The 22,642-nt window shown below is 55.5% G+C and overlaps 1 protein-coding gene and 1 pseudogene across 2 annotated transcripts; one reads left to right on the top strand and one right to left on the bottom strand.

The window, feature by feature from the left end:
* Positions 1-4,883: 4,883 nt before the first annotated feature.
* On the bottom strand, positions 4,884-17,459 carry LOC144601050 (uncharacterized; annotated as a pseudogene). Its single transcript, XR_013548229.1, has 3 exons — positions 17,403-17,459; positions 15,650-16,351; positions 4,884-8,415 (listed from the first exon to the last, which is right to left on the bottom strand). The product of XR_013548229.1 is annotated as an uncharacterized LOC144601050 (transcript).
* Positions 10,121-22,622, top strand: LOC144601042 (uncharacterized). Its single transcript, XM_078412979.1, has 4 exons — positions 10,121-10,757; positions 11,293-11,457; positions 12,494-12,745; positions 19,850-22,622. Exons 1-4 carry the CDS (start codon positions 10,164-10,166, stop codon positions 21,086-21,088), a joined length of 2,250 nt encoding a protein of 749 aa, XP_078269105.1. The 5' UTR covers positions 10,121-10,163; the 3' UTR covers positions 21,089-22,622.
* Positions 22,623-22,642: the final 20 nt, after the last annotated feature.

The following is a 22,642-nucleotide window of genomic DNA, read 5'->3' as shown; positions in this document are numbered from 1 at the left end:
GAACTTTGGAGGGGAATGGGCAGGTCGGAACCCTTCTTTAGACTGATGGAGTCGGGGGAGAAAGCTGGAACAAAGAGATGGAGTCGGGAGAAAGTTGGGAAGGAGAGATGGGAGTGGTCGCCTTAGATTCCCTTCTCTCTACAGATGCGGTCTGACCCACTGAGTTCCTCCACCGCTTTAGAGGGAATGGACAGACATTTTGTGTGGGGACCCTTCTTCAGACTGATTGGAGAGGGGGGGGGAGGAAGCTGGAAAAGAGAGATGGGGGCTGGACAAAGCCTGGCAGGTGATCGATGGACACAAAATGCTGGAGTAACTCAGCGGGACAGGCAGCATCTCGAGAGAAGGAATGGGTGACGTTTCTGGTTGAGACCATTCAGAAGTGATAGTGGCTTTAGGTGAGGGAAACACAAGAAACTGCAGATGCTGGAATCATGCAGAGGACACTATTTAGTTAGATGCACAGAATCTCTTGGCCAGAGTGGGGGAATCGAGGACCAGAGGACATAGGTTCAAGGCAAAGAGGAAAAGATTTAATAGGAATCTGAGGGGTAACTTTTTCACACAAAGGGTGGTGGGTATATGGAATGAGCTGCCAGGGGAGGTAGTTGAGGCTGGGACGAACCCAACATTTAAGAAACAGTTATAGACAGGTAGATGGATAGGAAAGTTTGGAGGGATATGGACCAAATGCGGGCAGGTGAGACAAATATAGCTGGGATATGTTGGACAGTGTGGGCAAGGTGGGCCGAAGGCCAGTTTCCACGTTGTATCACTTTGACTCTAACACAAAGTGCTGCAGTAACTCGGCGGGATCAGCAGCATCTGTGGAGAACATGGATAGGTAACGTTTCAGAGTGCTGGAGTAATTCAGCGGGACAGGCAGCATCTCTGGAGAGAAGGAATGGTAACGTTTTGGGTCGAGACTGAAGAGGGTCCCGAACCGAAACGTTACCCATTCCAGCATTTTGTGTCTACCTATCCACGGAGCGCTGTGCCAGCAGGCTGGACGAGCGGGCAAAGGCCTTGCCACACCAGTCCAGAACCAGCATCTAACCTGTCCAATCCCTTAATAATTTTATATGTTTCTGCAACATCCCCTCTCATCCTAAATTCCAATGAATACAAGACCAGTCAATATCATATGTCAGTCCCACCATCCCAGGAATTAATCTGGTGAACCTACGCTGCACTGCCTCAATAGCAAGAATGTCCTACCTAAAATTAGAACAAAACTGCACACAATTGTATTGATTGTATTTATGAATGTATTTTTTAACAGCGACCCGCTAGCCTAATACGGAGCAAGGGCCGTTCCGAACGGGACAAACCAATATAGCCCATAGTACGGGATGACCCGGCTAATATGGACAGTTGGTAACCTTATTCCCAATATTGGGGGAGTCCAGAACCAGGGGTCACAGTTTAAGAATAAGGGGTCAGTCATTTAGGAATGAAATGAGGAAAAACGTCTTCACCCAGAGAGTTGTGAATCTGTGGAATTCTCTGCCGTAGAAGGCAGTGGAGGCCAATTCACTGGATGTTTCCAAAGGGTTTGATTTAGCTTTTAGGGCTAACGGAATCAAGGGATATGGGGAGAAAGCAGGAACGGGGGTATTGACTGTGGATGTACAATAAGATCAGCCATGGGCGTGGCTGTGTTCTGCAGCTGCGGCTCACCGGCAGTCTCTCCGTTTTTTGTGTGTGTTTTTTTTGTCATTGTTGATGTTAAATGTACGTTTTGTTTTATTTTTAATTCTGTGTATGTAGGGGGGTGGTGGGGGGATTGGGGGAAACCTTTTTTTAAATCTCCTCCTCAACGGAGATGCGACCTTTACCGTGTCGTATCTCCGTTCGCGCAACGGCCTAACATCGTGGAGTCGGCGGCCTCCAGCTGGGATCGACCTTGAAGACTCCGGTCGCAGGGCCTGGACTTACCAGCTCGGAGGCTTCGGCCGTGGGCCCTGCAGACCGCAACATCGGGAGTTCGCAGGTCCCTGGCTGGCGACCGGCTTTTGGGAGCTCCAGCCGTAGCAGCTTCGACCGCCCCGAAGCACGAGGCACGATCAACCTGCCCGCAGGCCCTTCATCGCCCTGCGTGGCCTGGCCGCGGCACTTTACATCGCCCGGTGGGGGCTCAGGACTCTCATCGCCCTGCGTGGCTCGGCCGCGGCATTTTCCATCGCCCGGTGGGGGCTCAGGACTTTCTTCGGCCTGCTCGGCTCGACCCTGGGACTTTCCATCGCCCGGTGGGGGCTTCAAGGGGTTGGGAGCCTCGATCGCCTCGTGGCGCCACGGGAGAAGAACGAGGAGGAGATAAGACTTTGCCTTCCATCACAGTGAGGGTATGCCTAGAGCAATCACTGTGATGGCTGTTTTGTGTAAAAAATTGTATCTGTGTGTCTTGTGTTCTTTAATGTCTACTGCTGGACCCTGACGTGAGAGGACGCTGGCGTTGATTATTCGCCGCTTTTCCGTCAGGATAGTTTGTCTGTTTGTCTGTTTGTTTCTATGTTAATTGTATTTGTAAAGCGCTTTGTGCATGTGTTAAGGCGCTATATAAAATAAATATATTATTATTATATTGAATGGCGGTGCTGGTTCGAAGGTCCGAATGTCTGACTCCTGCACCTGTTTCTCCTAAGTAAAAGCTTTTCACTCCACGTCACCGTCTATATCTCTCGTTTCCCTTTCTAGCGACTCTCAGTGTGAGGGAGGGTCTCAACCCGAAATGTCGCCCATTGCTTCTCTCCAGAGATGCTGCCTTTCCCTCTGCAGCTTCTGGGGGCCCGGGGGCGGGACGTGGCCCCTTGGCCGGCCGCGCCCAGGCAAATATTGCTAAGGAGGGATGGGCGGCTCCGATTGGCGGAGGGCGCTGTCTGACCGAGGGGTGGGGCTGCGGCTAGATCCATAGGCCGCGTTCACCTGCGCCGTGGGGGGGCACGCGGTTCTGATTGGTCGGACGCCAGGGGCGGTACCAGGCGCTTTGTGACGTGGCAGGCGGGACACGCTGCCATTGGACGCAGGCGGTGCCCGTCAGTGGGGAGGAGGTGGGGCTTGATCCCATTGGCCGATGGCGCTGCCCGTCAGTGAGGAGGGGCGTTACCTGGCCTCAAGTGGGAAACAGCCACTGCCTTCGCGTCCTTTCCCCCACACCTTCCTTCCTTCCCGACGACGCTCTTGCGGCCGCCGACCAGTGGAGCCGGAGCCCGAGGCGTGCGGTGGGGGTGGAGATGTGAGGGAGTAAGGGAGGGAGGGAAGGAGGTCTGGACGCTCTGGTCCTCCGACTGCAGCGCCGCCTTGCGGTGGGAGGTCGCGGTTCAGCGCCTCTGGCCCTTCGATTGCAGCGACCGCTGTCGGGAGGGAGGTAAGGAGAGATGGTGAGGAGGCAAGGGGGGGGAAGTGGTGAAGGGGGATGAGGGCGGTGGAAGTGAGTGAGAGGGGGGTAGTGGGGGGCACACGGACCTGGCAGCGCCGAGCATCCGGGCACCGCGTCGAGCCGCCCACACGTCCGCCAGCCAGCCGCCCAGTACCATGACAGGGGGCGGTGACGTCATGACGCCATACGTGTGGATGACGTCACGGCACAGGGCGGCAGGGGCTACTGCGGCACCGGCGGGTGCACAGCGTGAGAGTCACTTAACCTGCTCCGACTGCGGCAAGGACTTCACACGCTACAAGTTTTCGTCTTTTTTGTTATTTGTTAGTGTGTTTTAAAGTTTACGTTAATGTTATCGTGTTTGTTTTATGAGGGGTTTGGGGGATATGTTTGTTCAATGTCTCACCTTCCCGGAGATTCAATTGTTTTCCGGATCGTATTTCCGGTGGCTCTGCGGCCTAACATCATGGAGCTGGTGGCCTTGCTCGAGACTGACTTGGAGCCCCACTGTGGGGCCATGGACTTTCTATTGGAGCCTGTGATCCCTTGCCTGGGATCCATGCTACAACTGCGCCCTGTAGATTTCCACACTGAGGGGCTCAGTCTCGGGTAGAGACTGATGTTGGGAAGCTCCAAGTCGCAGGAGGTTCGACTAGCCCCGACCCAGGATCCGATCTCCCGGCGCAGAGCGCTGAGATCCCCCAATGCGAGAACTTGATCTCCCCTACGCAAAGGGCCAGATCACCAACTACAAGAACCAAGATCGCCCCGTCAAGTAGGATGGGAGGATAATGCGGGAGCTTGATCGCCCCGTTGCGAAGGGCTGCGGGAACCAAGGTGGCCCGAAAAACGGAAGGATCAAGTGCCCCGACCGATGGAGGACAAAGAAGGGAAGAAATTGAACTTTTTTTTTGTCTTCCATCACAGCGAGGAATGTGGAGGAATCAATCTGGAGGATGTTTATGTTAAAATGTATTTTGTGTGTCTTGTTTTTTATTGGTATGACTATATGTACGTATGTAGGTTAATTTGACTGGGTAAATGTAAAAAATTGTCCCTAGTGTGTGTAGGATAGTGTTGATGTGCGGGGATCGCTAGGCGGAGCGGACTTGGTGGGCCGAAAAGGCCTGTTTCCGCGCTGTATATATATGATATGATATGGCAAATCAAATTCCTCGTATGTTGCAAAACATACTTGGCTAATAAAGTATGATTATTATTAATATGATGATTAGGCCATTCGACCTATTGAGTCCGCTCCACCATTCAATCATGACTGATCTATCTTTCCCTTCCCCAAACCGAGCTCAGCCTTCCTCCCGCGCATCCTAGCCCCGACGGGTCGAGTGCCGCCGCCATTCCTGCATAAACAACTGGAGAAAAAACACAGAAGAAACCTCGTCCAACCCCCCGAAGCCCCTGACCTACCTTTGAATCAAGCCTTCACAATTGTGCACGATCAGTTAGCATTTTTCTTTTTTTTAATATATACAGATGCGCCTTGACTTACGATGCTTCGACTTACGATATTTCGACTTTACGATGGTGCAAAAGCGATATACATTCGGCACGGTAGAGTTGCTGCCTTACAGCGAATGCAGAGCCAGAGACCCAGGCTCGAACCCGACTACGGGTGCTGTCCGTACGGAGTCTGCACGTTCTCCCCATGACCTCCGTGGGTTTTCTCCGAAATCTTCAGTTTCCTCGCACACTCCAAAAACGTACAGGTTTGTAGGTTAATTGGCTTAGTAAATGTAAAAAGAATTGTCCCTAGTAGGTGTTAATAATAATAATAATAATGCATTACATTTATATAGCGCTTTTCTAAACACTCAAAGACGCTTTACAGGGTTTACTAAAACAGAAAAGAAAATAAATAGATAAATAAGTAAACGAACAGAAAAGGAAAAAGAAGGTGAGGTGACGGTCAGTGGTTGAAGGCAGTGCTGAACAGGTGAGACTTCAGTGATGTTTTGAATGTGGTGAGTGAGGAGGAGTCTCTGACGGTTTGGGGTAGTGAGTTCCAGAGTGTGGGAGCAGCGATGGAGAAAGCCCTGTCCCCCCAGGATCTGGATGGGGGGACGGGACAGGAGGTTAGCAGCAGCAGAGCGGAGGGTACGGGTTGGAGTGTGTCTGTGGAGGTCAGTCAGGTAGGATGGGGCCAGGTTATGGAGGGCTTTGTAGGTCATGAGGAGGATTTTGTACTGGATTCTCTGGGGGATGGGGAGCCAGTGGAGCTTGTAAAGGACGGGGGTGATATGGTCACGGATCGGGGAGTGGGTGCGGGGATCGTTGGTTGGCGCGGACCCGGTGGGCCAAAAGGGCCTGTTTCCGTGCTGCATCTCTAAACTAAACATTCAGTAGAAACCGTAGTGTTGTGGCAACTTCAGTCCTTACAATAAAGTCCTCTCCGCTTGAAGTAGTGATACAAACAGATTTGTATTTATCCAAGCTTTTCTCTCGTCATGGGTTTGGTAAGAACTGTATCTCTCGCCATAGCTTCTCTGCGTCTGACACATCCCATCTCTGCATTCCCAGACTACCCAGTTCTGGCTCCTCCCAGTATGTTATGCCCATATATGTATTCATCTCATGACAACCCCCTAGTGTCCAAGAATGATACAGCAAGATACAAAATAATATAATATGCTAAGACAACTAATAAACACAAATGGCTCCTACACATAGGCTGGGTGGCTCTGATGCTTGGTAGGTTAGGTGTATTAAATGAATTTTCGACTTACGATATTTTCGATTTACGATGGGTTTATCGGAATGTAACCCCCTCCTAAGTCGAGGAGCATCTATATATAGAAGAAAGCTCATCACGGGATAACAGTGATTATTTGGGAGCCCATCTACATTTTTCTCTTGCTCAAAAAAAGACATTTATTTCATTGGAATACAACGTGGCTCCAACGGGTTAACGAGCAAAAGTCCTTGTTTAAGCGGTGACTCCAGATTAATCCCGACGCCTTTCAGCGGTGACTCCGGATTAATCCCGATAGAGGAATGACGAAAAGATGGCGCTCGGGGAGAGGCTGACAATGACTGGTCAGCTCTGACTTTGCATCCCATCCCAAGAATGGACACGGCATTGTCGACAGGGCCAAGGAGGGCTGATATTAGGAACACTTCTCCATCCGGTTCCCACCACGGATGGCTAACCAGCTGAGTTCTACTGGCACTTTGGAGGGGAATAGACAGGCGACATGTCGGGTCGGGACCCTTCTTTGGACTGATGGAGTCGGGGGAGAATGGGGGCTGGACAAAGCCTGGCAAGTGACGCGGGACATACAATGCTGCAGTAACTCAGCGGGACAGGCAGCATCTCCATAGAGAAGGTGACATTTCGGGTAGAGACTGAAGAGGGTCTCGATTCTAAATGTTACCCATTCCGTGTCTACCTAAACAGTGCCTATCCATGGTGCGGTGTGCCAGCAGGCTGGATGAGCGGGCAAAGGCCTTGCCACACAGTGATTTAGATTTAGAGATACAGCGCGGAACAGGCCCTTTGAGTGTGGGAGGAAACCGAAGATCTCGGAGAAAACCCACACAGGTCACGGGGAGAACGTACAACTCCGTACAGACAGCGCCCGTAGTCAGGATCGAACCCGAGTCTCCGGCGCTGCATTCGCTGTAAGGCAACGACTCTACCGCTGCACCACCGTGCCGCTGTGAAGGGGCGCTCGCAGGTGTGGACCCGCCGGTGCTCCAGCAGGTGGTCCAGGCGGGTGAAGCCCTTACCACAGGACGGGCAGGGGAAGGGATGTCACCGGTGTGGGTACGCCAGTGCTGCCACAGGCTGGACATGCGGGTGAAACCCTTGCCACTCGGCGCACACAAAGGGTCTCTCTCCGGTGTGTATCCGTTAGAGCTCCCACAGCCCCCGTGCGCTTTAGACATTAGTGATTCAGTGCGGAAACAGGCTGTTCGGCCCACCAAATCCTCGCCGACCAGTGATCCCCGCACACTAACATTATTCTACACTCACTGGGGACAATTTCCATTAGTACCAAGCCAATTAACCTATAACCCGCATGTCTTTGGAGTGTGGGAGTTAACCCGAGCACCTGTACAAAACCCATGCAGGTCACGCGGAGAACGTGCAAACTACATACAGACAGCAACTGTAGTCAGGATGGAACCTGGGTCTCTGGCGCCGTGAGGCAGCAAATCTACCGCTGCACGACTGGGTGTTTAAGTGGCCTTTAGATAGGCACATGGATATACGGGGAATGGAGAGATATGGATCATTCTTGAAATGCTTGCCGCGGTGGGAAGAGCCGCTCACAGGTGTGGGCCCGCCGGTGCTGCCGCAGCCCCCGCGAGCTGTCAAACGCCTCACCGCAATACTGGCAGTCGTAGGGCTGGCCACTGGTGTGCAGGCGCTGGTGAGACAGAGTGTGGGAGGCCACGGCAAAGCTCTCTCCACTGGGGATGGGACAGTCGCCGGCGTGGACCCGCTGGTGCCTCAGCAGGTTGGAGGAGTAAGTGTAGCCCTTGCCACATTGGGCACAGGTGAAGGGGCGCTCGCCGGTGTGGGTGTGCTGGTGCACCAGCAGGTTTTTGGAACATGTGAAGCCCTTGCCACAGTCGCTGCAGGTGTATGGCCGCTGGTGCTTCAGCAGGTTGGAGGAGTGGGCAAAGGCCTTGCCACACTGGGCACAGGTGTATGGCCTCTCCCCAGTGTGCTGCCGTTGGTGCACTTTCAGTTCCGCCGATGACTTGAAGCCTTTGCCGCAGTCGGAGCAGGCGAAGGGCCGCTCACCGCTGTGCACGCGCTGGTGCGTCCGCACCCCCGACGACTGGGTAAAGCTCTTGCCGCAGGTGGAGCAAACAAAGGGCTTCTCGCCCGTGTGCACCCGCCGGTGGATCTTCAGGTCATTCATCCTCTTGAAGCACTTGCTGCAGTCGGAGCAGCCAAAGGGCCTCTCGTCGGAGTGCACGCGGTTGTGCCGCAGCAGGGTCCTGTAGCAGATGAAGCTCTTGCCGCACTCCGAGCAGTCGAAGGGTCGTTCTCCCGTGTGTACCCGCTGGTGGATCTCCAACAGGCACGGATGCTGCCAGGCCTTGCCACATACGTCGCACACATAACGCTTCTTCTTTTTGTGCCCCGTCATGTGGCCCTCCACCGAAGCTCAGCCCGCACACCGAGCAGATGCGGGGTGGGGGGGGGGCTCACCGGCACCCTGGCCGCCCTCAATGGCCGCTCGCGTCCCCGTCTCTCCGTCCACAGCAACGGCTCCTAACCCCTGCAGAAGGGGAACACAGAGGGTCAACAAGCTGGCAAACAGGACATTACTAACATGTGAACATTAGTGCTTGAAGAGGGGGTGAGGGGGAAGTGAGCGGGGGGAGAAGGGGGTAGTGAGGGGGGAGAAAAGGGAGGGGGGGAAGGGGGAGAAAGGGGAGGGGGTGGTATTGTTTCCAACTTCCTCCTTCTAAATACGGGACAAGGTGACGTCATCGCCCCGCGCCCTCAACCAGCGGCCACGTGCTCCTGCTCCACCAATGGCGGGTCTTTGGGCCGACACTATCCGGAACAGGTAGGCACAGATTTTAACCAGTATCTGCAGGGTTTTTTTCCCGTCAACGGCCGAGCCCACAGCGCCCCCCCCCGGCCCAATACAGGACAAGGGCGGTCCCTTCTGGAGGTGAGGAGGAAAGTGGGGGTCGAAGGGTTTGGTGTTCGAGGGTGAGGGAGTGGGGAAAGAGGGGGGAGGTGGAGTGGCGGAGGGAGGGAAGGGTGAGGGTTGTGGGGATGTGTGAGGGTGGAGGACCGCACGGACCTGGGGGCGCCGAGCATCCGGGCATCCCGCCGAACTGCCGCTTCCGGGGCCGGGTGCGCGGCCGTGCCGTAGCGACCGGTGCAGTGCGGTTTAGGCGGCGGCGATTGACGGAGGGCGCTGTCTGTCTGAGGGGCGGCGCTGCGGCTCGACCTATAAGACGCGCTCACCTGTGCAGGGAGGCGGGGACGCGGCTTTGATTGGTCGGACGCCGGGAAGGGGCGGTATCTCATCCTTTGTGACATCGGAGGCGGGGCGCACTTCGATTGGCCGCTGGCACTGCCCGTCAGTGGGGGTGGACCTGGTGTCGGTCACGTGACACCTCCGCTCGCATAGCGCCGGAATCGGGGGGAGGGGGGGGGTCGGGAGCGAAGAGGTGGCGAGGAGGGAGGGGGAGGGTGACGTCGAGCCGTCTCCCCGGCAGCTGCTCGAAGGTGATGTGTATTCCCCCCCCCCCCAGCACTTTGTGCCCATCTTCGGCAGACTCAAGGAACTGCAGATGCTTTTCATGCACAAAAAGATACAGAGTGCTGGAGTAACACGGGTCAGGCAGCATCTCTGGTCAACGTGGATAGGCGACGTTTCAGGTCTGCAGAAGGGTCATGACCCAAAAAACGTCCCCTATCCGTGTTCTCCACAGATGCTGCCCGACCCGCTGAGTGACTCCAGCAATCCGTGACCTTCTTCCCATGATGCATGCCGCCAGCGCCCCCATGTCACTTCCCCCTCCCCCACTTCTCCCCACTCCCTCATCCTCCCCCCTTATACTCCCTCCTCTCCCACCCTCCCCTGACCCCTTACGCCCCCTTCAAGCACTAGTGATGTTCATGTGTTAGTAATGTCCTGTTTGCCAGCTTGTTGACTCTCTGTTCCCCTCCTGCAGGGTTTAGGAGCCGTTGCTGTGGATGGAGAGACAGGGTCGTGAGTGGCCAGGGTGCAGGTGAGCCCCCCCCCCCCCCCTCCGGTGTGCGGGCTTCGCTTCGCTGGAGGACCACATGACGGGACACGTCAAAGAGAAGCGTTATGTGTGCGACATGTGTGGCAAAGCCTGGCAGCAGCCAGGCCTGCTGGAGATCCACCTGCGGACGCACACTGGAGAACGCCCCTTTGACTGCTCAGAATGCGGCAAGAATTTCACCTGCTACAGGGCCCTGCTGCGGCACAACCGCGTACACACGGGGGAGAAGCCCTTTGGCTGCTCCACCTGCAGCAAGAGCTTTGCCCGCTCGTCGGGGCTGCGGATGCATCAGCGGGTGCACAGCACTGAGCGGCCCTTCACCTGCTCCGACTGCGGCAGAGGGTTCAAGGCGTCATCGGAGTTGAAGGTGCACCGGCGCCTGCACACCGGGGAGCGGCCCTACACGTGCAGCGACTGCGGCAAGGGCTTCACCCGTTCCAGCAACCTTCTGGAGCACCGGCACACCCACACCGGCGAGCGCCCCTTCACCTGCGCCCAGTGCGGCAAGGGCTTCCACCAGTCCTCCACGCTGCGGGAGCACCAACGCACCCACACTGGCGAGCGCCCTTTCACCTGCATCCAGTGTGGCAAGGACTTCACCAGCTCCTCCAACCTGCTGAGGCACCAGCGGGTGCACGCCGGCGTCCCATCCCCAGCCCAGTGAGTGGCGAGCGCTTTGCCGTGGCCTCCCACGGCCTGTCTCACCAGCGCGTGCACACCAGTGGCCAGCCCTACGATTGCCAGTACTGCGGTGAGGCGTTTGACAGCTCACAGGGTGAGTGATCCATATCCCTCCATTCCATGTATATCCATGTGCATGTCTAAAAGCTTCTTAAATGCCCAGTGGCTCAGCGGTAGAGTAGCTGCCTCACGGCGCCAGAGATCCGGGTTCCATCTTGACTACGGGTGCTGTCTTTATAGAGTTTGCACGTTCTCCCCGTGATCTGCGTGGGTTTTCTCCGGGTGTTCTGGTTTCCTTCCACACTCCAAAGATATGCAGGTTTGTAGGCTAATTGGCTTGGTATAAATGTAAATTGTCCCCAGTGTGTGTAGGATAGTGTTAGTGTGCGGAGATCGCTGGTCTGCGTGGACCCGGTGGGCCGAAGTGCCTGTTTCCGCGCTGTATCACTAAAGTCTAAAACGTACAGGGGTTGCGGGAGCGCCAGCGGATACACACCGGAGAGAGACCCTTTTTGTGCGCCAAGTGTGGCAAGGGTTTCACCCGCATGTCCAGCCTGTGGCAGCACCAGCATACCCACAGCGGTAAACGTCCCTTCCCCTGCCCGTCCTGTGGTAAGGGCTTCACCCGCCTGGACCATCTGCTAGGCTTTGTCCAGCCCCCATCTCTTTGATCCAGCTTTCTCCCCCGACTCCATCAGTCCAAAGAAGGGTCCCGACCCGACACATCGCCTGTCCATTGCCCTCCAACGTGCCGGTAGAACTCAGCAGGTCAGCCAAGTGTTCCTAATAACAGCCCTCCTTGGCCCTGTTGACAATGCGGTGTCCATTGTTGGGATGGGATGCAAGGTCTGAGGAAGGAGTGAGGACGTTGACAACCCTAATTGACAGAGGGGTTCAAGCACAGTCAACTGGGAGAATTTGGAGTGTAGTAGCTCTGGCACAATGGTGTTAAATGCAGACCTAAAGTCTACAAACAAAATCCTTGCATAGTCCCCTTGCGGTCTAGGTGCTGGAGGATGAAGTGCAGGCCGAGGTTGATTGCATCATCCACCGATCTATTCGCCTGGTAAACGGTAGAGGGTCCAGCAGGGGGTTTGTGATGTTTTACAGCTGGGCCAGCTCAATTCTTTCAAAAGTCTTCATGACTACAGAGGTCTGTGCGACAGGCCTGTAGTCATTAAGACCAGTAATCCTTGTCTTTTTGGATACAGGGACAATAGTGGAGACTTTGAAGCAGGCAGGGACAGTACAGGTTTGCAGGGATGGGTTGAAAATGTCTGTGTAGACCAGTGCCAGTTGCTCGGCACAGAGCTTAAGGGTGGAGGGGGAAACATGGTCTGGTCCTGGAGATTTCCGGCATTTAGTAATGTCCTGTTTGCCAGCTTGTTGACCCTCTGTGTTCCCTTCCTGCAGGGTTTAGGAGCCGTTGCTGTGGATGGAGAGACGGGGATGTGAGCGGCCATTGAGGGCGGCCAGGGTGCCGGTGAGCCCCCTCATCTGCTCGGTGTGCGGGCCGAACTTTGGTAGAGGACCACATGACGGGGCTCAAAAAGGAAAAGCATTATAAGTGCGACGTGTGTGGCAAGGCCTGGCAGCACCCGTGCCTGCTGGAGACCCACCGGCGGGTGCGCACGGGAGAACTGTACCGACTGCATCCAGACCTTCAAGACGACACGGGACCTGAAGATCCACCGGCGGGCGCACACAGGCGAGAAGCCCTTTGGCTGTTCCACCTGCGGCAAGAGCTTTGCCCAGTTGTTGTGGCTACAACGGCACCGTCAGGTGCACACGGGCGAGAAGCCCTTTGGTTGCTCCACCTGCCACAAGAGATTTGCCCAGTCATCGGGGCTGAGGCGGCACCAGCTGGTGCACAGCAGTGAACGGCCCTTCACCTGCTCCGACTGCGGCAAAGACTTCAAGCTGTCGTCAGAACTGAAAGTGCACCGACGCCTGCACACCGGGGAGCGGCGCTACACCTGCAGTGACTGCGGTAAGGGCTTCAGCCCCCCACGAGCGCCATCTCTTTGTCATTCCTCTGTCTTCTACTCGCTGGCGAAAGGATTAATCCGGAAACACTGCTTCCTGTCCCCTGGCCGTTCCCCCTCAACTCCAAACGGTGGCATCTCGCTCTCCGCCCTTGGAGGGCCACAAGACTCTGACGTCGGTAAACAAGGACTTTTGCTCGTTAACCCTTTGAAGCCAAGTTGTATTCTAATGAAATGTCTTTTTTTTAAGCAAAAAAAACTGTAGATAGGCCCCCAAATACTCAGTGTTATCCCGTGATAAGCTTTCTTCTATATATAGATGCTCCTCGACTTACGATGGGGTTACGTTCCGGTAATCCCATCGTAAATCAAAAATATCGTATGTCGAAAATGCATTTAATACACCAAACCTACTAAACATCATAGCCATCCAATCTATGGTTTCTACTGAATGTTTAGTTTAGTTTAGTTTAGAGATACAGCGCAAAAACAGGCCCTTTTGGCCCACCAGCGATCAGCCCGCACATTAACACTATCCTATATGCACTAGGGTCAATTTTTAATTTACCAAGCCAATTAACCTACAATTAACCTACCTGTACTTCTTTGGAGGGAGGAAACCGAAGATCTCGGAGAAAACCCACGCAAGTCACGGGGAGAACGTGCAAACTCCGTACAGACAGCACCCGTAGTCGGGATTGAACCCCAGTCTCCAGCGCTGCATTCGCTGTAAGGCAACAACTCTACCGTGCCGAATGTGTATCGCTTTTGCACCATCGTAATGTTGAAATATAGTAAGTCGAAGCATCGTAAGTCAAGGAGCATCTATTTATATTAAAAAAAATTAAAATGCTAACTGATCGTACACAATTGTGAAGGCTTGATTTCAAAGGCAGGGCAGGGGCATTCCCTGAGGGGTTCGGGATGTTGGAAGAGGTTTCTTCTGTGTTTTTCCCCTCAGTTGTCTGGGGAGGAATGGCGGCAGCATTCGGCCCGTCAGGGCTAGGATGTGCAAAAGGCTGAGCTTGGATTGAGGCTTGGAAGGCTGAGCTTGCCTCCCCTGTCCCAACCCGCATCCAGTCCAACACGGGGGGGGGGGTGCCTGCAAACTCCACACGGACTGCATTGGTGGTCACCCTGGCTGGAGACAGGCCCTTTGGCCCCTCTCGTCCGTGCTACTCTGGGCTTTGTGCAACACAATCTTGCACTGTTCTGCACTGGATATTGCATTTGTCACCGTATGTACACTGTTTGCTCTGGTGGCTGCGTGTGAACGGGCGATTTCATCGCCTCCCGGTCGGTGTGCAGGACAACAAACTAATGAAGCATCTGGAGCGCAGTTCTCCTGGGTCGCTGCAGGCTGAAGCATCAAACTACTACCCTGTTGAGCCCCGTCAGTCCCACAGCACAGAAACACACAGCCATGCCTATCGAAGCTAGTCCCACATGCCCGCATCTGGGCCGAACCCTCTGCCTTTCCCACCCATGCCTTTAGAAAGATGAGGAGGAATTTCTTTAGTCGGAGGGCGGTGAATCTGTGGAATTCATTGCCACAGACAGCGGTGGATCCAAGTCATCGGGTATTTAGATTTTAGAGCTGCTGCGCGGAAACAGACCCTTCGGCCCACCTAGTCCTTGCCAACCAGTGATCACTCGCGCCATCCTACACACATTAGGGACGATTTCAGAATTTTGCAGATTAACCTACAAACCAGCACATCTTTGTAGTGTGGGAGGAAACTAGAGCACCCGGAGAAAAAATCAGTCATGATTGAATGGTGGAGCAGATTCGATGGGCCGCACAGCCTAATCATAATAATAATAATCATAATCATACTTTATTAGCCAAGTATGTGTTGCAACATATGAGGAATTTGATTTGCCATACAGTCATACCAATAAAAAGCAACAAGATACATTTTAACATAAACATTCACCAGTGACTCCTTCACATTCCTCACTGTGATGGAAGGCAAAAAAAAAGTTCAATCTCTTCCCTTCTTTCTGCTCCCACTGCCGGGGCACTTGATCCTTCCGTTGTTGGGGCAATCTTGGCTCCCGTAGCTGCCGGTCGGGGCCTCCGCGTCGGGGCGATCAAGCTCCCGCATCGGGGGATCTGAGTTCCCTGCGCTTGCCGATCGGACCCCGGGTCGGGGCTCGTCGAACCTCCTGCGGCTTGGAGCTTCCCGGCATTAGTATCTACCCGGGACTGCGAGCTCCTCAGGTTGCTGTTGGAGCTTTGATCCCAGGCAAGCGATCGCAGGCTCCGACGGTAAGTTCATGGCGCCACGGTGGGGCTCCAAGTCAGTCCCAATCAAGGCCACCAACTCCATGATGTTAGGCCGCAGAGCGACCGGCAATATGATCCGGAAAACAATCATATCTCCGGCAAGGTAAGAGATTGAAAAAACGTTTCCCCCGACAGCACATAAAACAAACCAGAGAACATTAAGACAAATTTTTAGAAAAGCACAACAAAAATAACAAAAAAGACGAAAAGTTGCGGCGGGTGAAGCCTTTGCCGCAGTCGGAGCAGGTGAAGGGCCTCTCACCGCTGTGCACCCACCGGTGCCACTGTAGTCCCGACGACCGGGCACAGCCCTTGCCGCAGGTGGTGCAGCCAAAGGGGATTTCCTGTCCGTGTGCAACCGCTAGTGCTGCCTCAGCCCCGACGAATTCAAAAAGCTCTTGCCGCAGTCGGAGTGGTCGAAGGGCCGTTCTCCCGTGTGCGCCCGCCGGTGAACCACCAGCAGGCACAGCTGATGCCAGGCTTTGCCACACGTCGCACTCATAACGTTTCTCCTTGTTGTGCCCCGTCACTCACCGTGTTGGGGAAGGGACGGTCGCAACCGTGCACCTGCTGGTGCTTCAGCAGGTTGGAGGACTGGGTGAAGCCCTTGCCGCATTGGGCGCAGGTGACCAGTGCTCGCCGTTGTGGATGCGCTGGTGCTTCCGCACACTGTAGGAGCGGGTGAAGCCCTTGCCGCACTTGGCGCAGGTGTAGGGGCGTTCGCCGGTGTGGGTGCGCTGGTGCTCCAGCAGCTTGGAGGAGCAGGTGAAGCCTTTGCCGCAGTCACAGGTGAAGGGCCGCTCAGTGCTGTGAAATCGTTGGTGCTGCTTCAGCCCCGACAACTGGGCAAAGGTCTTGCCGCAGGTGGAGCAGCCAAAGGGCTTCTCGCCCGTGTGCACCTGCCGGTGGATCGTCAGTTCCTTCGTTGTCTTGAAGCGCTTGCTGCAGTCGGGGCAGCCAAAGGGCCTCTCGTCGGAGTGCACGCGGTTGTGCCGCAGCAGGGACTTGTAGCAGGTGAAGTTCTTGCCGCACTCCGAGCAGTCAAAGGGGCGTTCTCCCGTGTGCTCCCGCCGGTGGATCTCCAGCAGGCACGGGTACAGCAAGGCCTTGCCACACACGTCGCACTCATAACGTTTCTCCTTGTTGCGCCCTGTCATGAGGTCCTCCACCGAAGCTCAGCCCACACACCGAGCAGATGGAGGGGGGGCTCACCGGCACCCTGGCCGCCCTCGTCCCCGTCTCTCCGTCCACAGCAATGGCTCCTAAACCCTGCAGGAGGGGAACACAGAGGGTCAACACGCTGGCAAACAGGACATTACTAACACGTGAACATCACATCTGCTGGAAGGGGGTGGGGAGGGCAGGGGGGTGGGGGGAGGGGGAGTAGAGTGGGGGGAGGAGGGTGTGAAGGGGGAGTGACGGGGGAGGAGGGGGTGAGGGGGAGGGTGAGGGGGTGGAGTGAGGGGGGAGAGGACGCGGTGAGGTGGGGGACGAACTCCCCCAACATCGGGAACATTTTCCATTCCTTTCATAATTTTATATGTTTCTATAAGGTCCACTCTCATCCTTCTAAATTCCAGCGAATACAAGCCCAGAGCTTGTATTCTGCAGTTGTACAGGGCCCTAGTGAGACCTCACCTGGAGTACTGTGTGCAATTTTGGTTTCCAAATTTGAGGAAGGATATTCTTGCTATTGAGGGCGTGCAACGTAGGTTTACTAGGTTAATTCCCGGAATGGCGGGACTGTCATATGTTGAAAGACTGGAGCGACTAGGCTTGTATACACTGGAATTTAGAAGGATGAGAGGAGATCTTATCGAAAAGTATAAGATTATTAAGGGGTTGGACACGTTAGAGGCAGGAAACATGTTCCCAATGTTGGGGGAGTCCAGAACAAGGGGCCACAGTTTAGGAATAAGGGGTAGGCCATTTAGAACTGAGATGAGGAAAAACGTTTTCAGTCAGAGTTGTGAATCTGTGGAATTCTCTGCCTCAGAAGGCAGTGGAGGCCTATTCTCTGAAAGCATTCAAGAGAGAGCTAGATAGAGATCTTAAGGATAGCGGAGTCAGAGGGTATGGGGAGAAGGCAGGAACGGGGTACTGATTGAGAATGATCAGCCATGATCACATTGAATGGCGGTGCTGGCTCGAAGGGCCGAATGGCCTCCTCCTGCACCTATTATCTAACATGATTGCAAAAACTCTGGCAGTTATGCTGTCTGGGCCACAGGCTTTAGAAGGGGTTTGGGAGTGGGGGAAGGTGTAGGGGAAGGGGGGAGGGTGGTGGGAGATGGGATGTGTGAGGGGGGGGCGCACCGACCTGGGGGCGCCAAGCATCCGGGTACGGCGCCGGGTTCCCGCTTCTGGGCCCGCGGGGTGGGGGGGGGGGGGCGCCGTCGCGCCGTGGCGATCGGTGCAAGTCCGGGATGGGCGACTGCGATTGGCACAGGGCGCTGTCTGTCCGAGGGGCAGGGCTGCGGCTAGACCTATAGGACGCGCTCAACTGCGCTGAGAGGCGGGGACACGGCTCTGATTGGTCGGACGCTGGGAAGGAGCGGTACCTAGTCCTTTGTGAGTTCGACGGCGGGCAGGCGGGTACTGCTCCCATTGGTCGCTGGCGCTGCCCGTCAGTGGGGGGGACGGGACGAGACGAGGCCTCCGCTCGCTCAGCGCCGGGAGCTCAGGTGGGGAACAGCCGCCGCGTCCCATCCCTCCTCCCTTCCCGAGGGCGATCCTGCGGCCGGCGACCGGAGCAGTGGTATGTGAGTGAATGAGGGATGGAAGGAGGTCTGGGCACCCTCTGGTCCTCCGTCGGCAGCGCCCCCTGGCGGCGGGAGACCGCAGTGCAGCGTCTCTGGTCGGCCGACCGCAGCGTCCCCTGGCTGCGGGAGAGTTGAATTTAATTTATTAAAATGTGTGCCGAGGTGCAGTGAATTTTTTGTTGCATGCTAACCAGTCATTGGAAAGGCAACACACGATAACAATCGATCCGTCCGCAGTATATGAATACGGGATAAAGAGAATTACGCTGAGTAGAAGACGTGTGTGACTCCAGCGTGGAGACAAGGTTTCTCCCTGTACAAGGTCATAAGAGACAGGAGCAGAATTATGCCATTCGGCCCATCAAGATTATTCCGCCATTCAATCATGGACAATCTATCCCTCCTAACCCCATTTTCCTGCCTTCTCCCCATAATCCCTGACACCTGTATCTCGCTTCATGGAATGGTAATGAGACACATTTAGGGGAAAGGGGAGGTGCAATGAGACCTGGGTGTGCTTGTACATCAGTCACTGAAAGTAAGCATGCAGGTACAGCGGGCAGTGAAGAAAGCTAATGGCATGTTGGCCTTCCATTGCGAGAAGATTTGAGTTTAGGAGCAAGGAGGTCCTACTGCAGTTGTACAGGGCCCTGGTGAGACTGCACTTGGAATATTGTGTGCAATTTTGGTCTCCGAATTTGAGGAAGGACATTCTTGCTATTGAGGGAGTGCAGCGCAGGTTCATCAGGTTAATTCCCGGGATGGCGGGACTGACATGAAAGAATGGGTCGACTTGGCTTCGCTAGAATTTAGAAGGATGAAAGGATTTTGAAAGGATTGAACAGGGTAGATGCAAGAAAAATGTTCCCGATGTTGGGGGAGTCCAGAACCAGGGGTCACAGTTTAAGAATAGGGTCTGCCATTTAGGACTGAGATGAGGAAAAACATCACCCAGAGAGTTGTGAATCTGTGGAATTCTCTGCCACAGAAGGCAGTGGAGGCCTATTCACTGGACGTTTTCAAGAGAGAGTTAGATTTAGCCCGAAGGACTAATAGAATCAAGGAATATGGGGAGAAAGCAGGAACAGGGTACTGATTGTGGATGATCAGCCATGATCGTATTGAATGGCGGTGCTAACACGTGAACATCACTAGTGCTTGAAGGGGGGTGGGAGGGCAGAGGGGTGAGAATGGGGGGAGGGGGAGGGGAGCTGGGGGGTAAGGGGAGGGGAGTGGGGATAGGAGGGGGTGAAGGCAGGAGTGAGGGGAGGGAAGCGGGGGGGGGAGGGGGCACTGCGTCGAGCCGCACGTGCGCCAGCCAGCCGATCTGCGCCGTGACGTATTTTTTTATCAGCGCTTTGTGCCCATCTTTGGCAGACAGAAGGAATTGCAGATACTGGGTCATGCACAAAAAGTGCCGGAGTAACATAGCAGGTCAGGCAGCATCTCTGGTCAATGTGGATAGGCCACGTTTCAGGTCTGCAGAAGGGTTGTGATCCAAAAAAAGTCCCCTATCCGTGTTCTCCAAAGACGCTGCCCGACCCGCTGAGTGACTCCAACACTCTGTGATCTTCTTCCCATGATGCATGCCACCCCACACATGACTTCCCCCCTCCCCCACTTCCCCCCATCTCCCCCTCACCCCCACACGCCTGACTCCCCACTCCCTCATGCCCTCCTCACTTACCCCCTCATCCCCCCCACTCCTTTACCCTCTCCTTCAAGCACTGGTGATATGGTTCATATGTGAGTAATGTCCTGTTTGCCAGTTTGTTGACCCTCTGTGTTCCCCTCCTGCAGGGTTTAGGAGCCGTTGCTGTGGACAGAGAGACGGGGACGTGAGCGGCCATTGAGGGCGGCCAGGGTGCCAGTGAGTTCGCCCTCCCCATCTGCTCGGTGTGCGGCCTGAGCTTCGGTGGAGGACCTCATGACGGGGCCCAACAAGGAGAAGCGTTATAAGTGTGACGTGTGTGGCAAGGCCTGGCAGCACCTGTACATGCTGGAGACCCACCAGCGTTTGCACACGGGAGAACGCCCCTTCGACTGCTCTGACTGCGGCAAGAGCTTCAAAACGTCGCATTACCTGAATATCCACCGGAGGGTGCACACGGGCGAGAAGCCCTTCACCTGCTCCACCTGCGGCAAGAGCTTTGCCCAGTTTTCAGGGCTGTGGCAGCACCGGCAGGTGCACAGCGGTGAGCGGCCCTTCACCTGCTCTGACTGCGGCAAGGGCTTCAAGTCGGCGGCGACGCTGTTGATACACCAGCGCCTGCACACCGGGGAGCGGCCATTCACCTGCAGCGACTGCGGCAAGGGCTTCACCTGCTCCAGCCACCTGCATGAGCACCAGCACACCCACACCGGGGAGCGCCCCTTCACCTGCGCCCAGTGCGGCAAGGGCTACACCCGCTATGCCTCCCTGCTGCAGCACCAACGTGTGCACTCCAGCGAGAGGCCCTTCGGCTGCTCCGACTGCGGCAAGAGCTTTGCCTGGTTGTCAGGGCTGAAGCAGCACCAGCGGGTGCACAGCGATGAACGGCCCTTCACCTGCTCCGACTGCGGCAAGGGCTTCAAGTCGATGCCGGAGTTGAAGGTGCACCGGCGCCTGCACACTGGGGAGCGGCCGTACACCTGCAGCGACTGCGGCAAGGGCTTCATCCACTACAACAGCCTACTAAATCACCGGCACACCCACACCGGCGAGCGACCCTTCACCTGCGCCCAGTGTGGCAAGACCTTCACCTGCTCCTCCAAGCTGCTGAGCCACCAGCGGGTGCACGCTGGCGACCGTCCCTTCACCTGCTCCGACTGCGGCAAGGGCTTTAAGTGGTCGCGGGACCTGTTGATGCACCAGCGTATGCACACCGGGGAGCGGCCGTATACCTGCAGCGTCTGCGGCAAGGGCTTCACCCGCTCCTACAACCTGCTGGAGCACCGGCGCACCCACACCAGCGAGCGCCCCTTCTCCTGCGCCCAGTGCGGCAAGGGCTTCACCTGCTCCACGAGGCTGCTAAGCCACCAGCGGGTGCACGCCGACGACCGTCCCATCCCCAGCCCGGTGAGTAGCGAGCACTTTGCCGTGGCCTCCCACGCCCTGTCTCACCAGCCCGTGCACACCAGTGGCCAGCCCTACGACTGCCAGTACTGCGGTGAGGCGTTTGACAGCTCGCGGGGGCTGCGGCAGCACCGGCGGGCCCATGCTGCCGAGCGGCTCGTCCCACCGCAGCAAGTGTTTCAAGAGTGATTCATTTCCTCCATATCCATGTGCCTGTCTAAAAGCCTCTCAAACACCCAGTGGCGCAGCGGTAAAGTTGCTGCCTCACGGCGCCAGAGACCCGGGTTCCATCCTGACTACGGGTGCTGTCTGTACGGAGTTTGCACGTTCTCCCCATGGCATGCGTGGGTTTTCTCCGGGTACTCCGGTTTCCTCCCACACTCCAAAGACGTGCAGGTTTGTAGGTTAATTGGCTTGGAAAAATGTAAATTGTCCCCAGTGTGTGTAGGACAGTGTTAGTGTGCGGGGATCATTGGTCGGTGTGGACTCGGTGGGCCGAAGGGCCTGTTTCTGCGCTGTATCACTAAAATCTAAAGCGTACGGGGCTGCGGGAGCATCAGCGGATACACACCGAAGAGAGGCCCTTTGTGTGCGCTGAGTGTGGCAAGGGTTTCACCCGCATGTCCAGCCTGTGGCTGCACCGGCGTACCCACAGCGGTGAGCGTCCCTTCCCCTGCCCGTCCTGTGGTAAGGGCTTCACCCGCCTGGACCACCTGCTAGAGCACCAGCGGGTGCTCTCCGGCGAGTGCCCCTTCACCTGCTCGCTCTGTGGCAAGGCCTTTGCCCGCTCCTCCAGCCTGCTGGCACACCACGCTGTGGATAGGCGCTGTGTTGGTAGACACAAAATGCTGGAAGCAATGGGTAACGTTACGGGTGGAGACCCTCATCAGTCTTGACCGGAAACCTCACCCATTCCTTAACTCCAGAGATGCTGCCTGTCCCGCTGAGTTATTCCAACATTTTGTGTCCACCTATCACTTGCCAGGCTTTGTCCAGCCCCCATCTCTTTTTTCCAGCTTTCTCCCCCGACTCCATCAGTCCAATGAAGGGTCCTCACCCAACAAGTCGCCTGTCCATTCCCTTCCAAAGTGCCGGTAGAACTCAGCAGGTCAGCCATCCGTGGTGGGAAAAAGATGGAGAAGTGTTCCCAATATCAGCCCTCCTTGGCCTTATCGGCAATGCGGTGTCCATTCTTGTGATGGGATGTAAGGTCCGAGCTGACCAGTCATCGACAGCCTCCCCCCTCAAGTGCCATCTCTTCGTCATTCCTCTGTCTTCTTCTCGCTGGCAAAAGGCGTCAGGATTAATCCAGAGTCACCGCTTCCCGTCCCCCGGCCGTTCCCCCTCAACTCCGAATGGTGGCATCTGCTCTCCGCCCTTGGACGGCCGCAAGACTCCGGCGGCGATAAACAAGGACTTTTGCTCGTTAACCACTTGGAGCCAAGTTGTATTCCAATGAAATAAATGTCTTTTTTTACACAAAAAAAATGTAGATAGGCCCCCAAATAATCAGTGTTATCCTGTGATAAGCTTTCTTCTATATACAGATGCTCCTCAACTTACGATGGGGTGATGTTGTGATAAACCCATCGTAAATTGAAAGTATCATAAGTTGAAAATGCATTTAATACACCTAACCTACCAAACATCAGAGCCACTAACCTACGTTTTCTACTGAATGTTTAGTTTAGAGATGCAGATACTGTCTTGGGGGAACAGTATGTGTGATGAAACCATTAAAAT

Source organism: Rhinoraja longicauda, chromosome 16, assembly GCF_053455715.1.
Source record: "Rhinoraja longicauda isolate Sanriku21f chromosome 16, sRhiLon1.1, whole genome shotgun sequence".
Lineage (NCBI taxonomy): Eukaryota > Metazoa > Chordata > Chondrichthyes > Rajiformes > Arhynchobatidae > Rhinoraja > Rhinoraja longicauda.
The sequence above is the reverse complement of the archived record's forward strand: the minus strand, read 5'-3'. Positions and strand labels throughout refer to the sequence as shown.

Excerpts from the sequence above, each read along its gene's own strand:
- LOC144601042 (XM_078412979.1), top strand. The coding sequence starts at position 10,164 with ATGACGGGACACGTCAAAGAGAAGCGTTATGTGTGCGACATGTGTGGC. Across the intron at positions 10,758-11,292 it reads ACCTGCTGAGGCACCAGCGG|CGGATACACACCGGAGAGAG; the intron begins GTGCACGCCGGC and ends CGGGAGCGCCAG. Across the intron at positions 11,458-12,493 it reads TGGACCATCTGCTAGGCTTT|ATCCACCGGCGGGCGCACAC; the intron begins GTCCAGCCCCCA and ends CGGGACCTGAAG.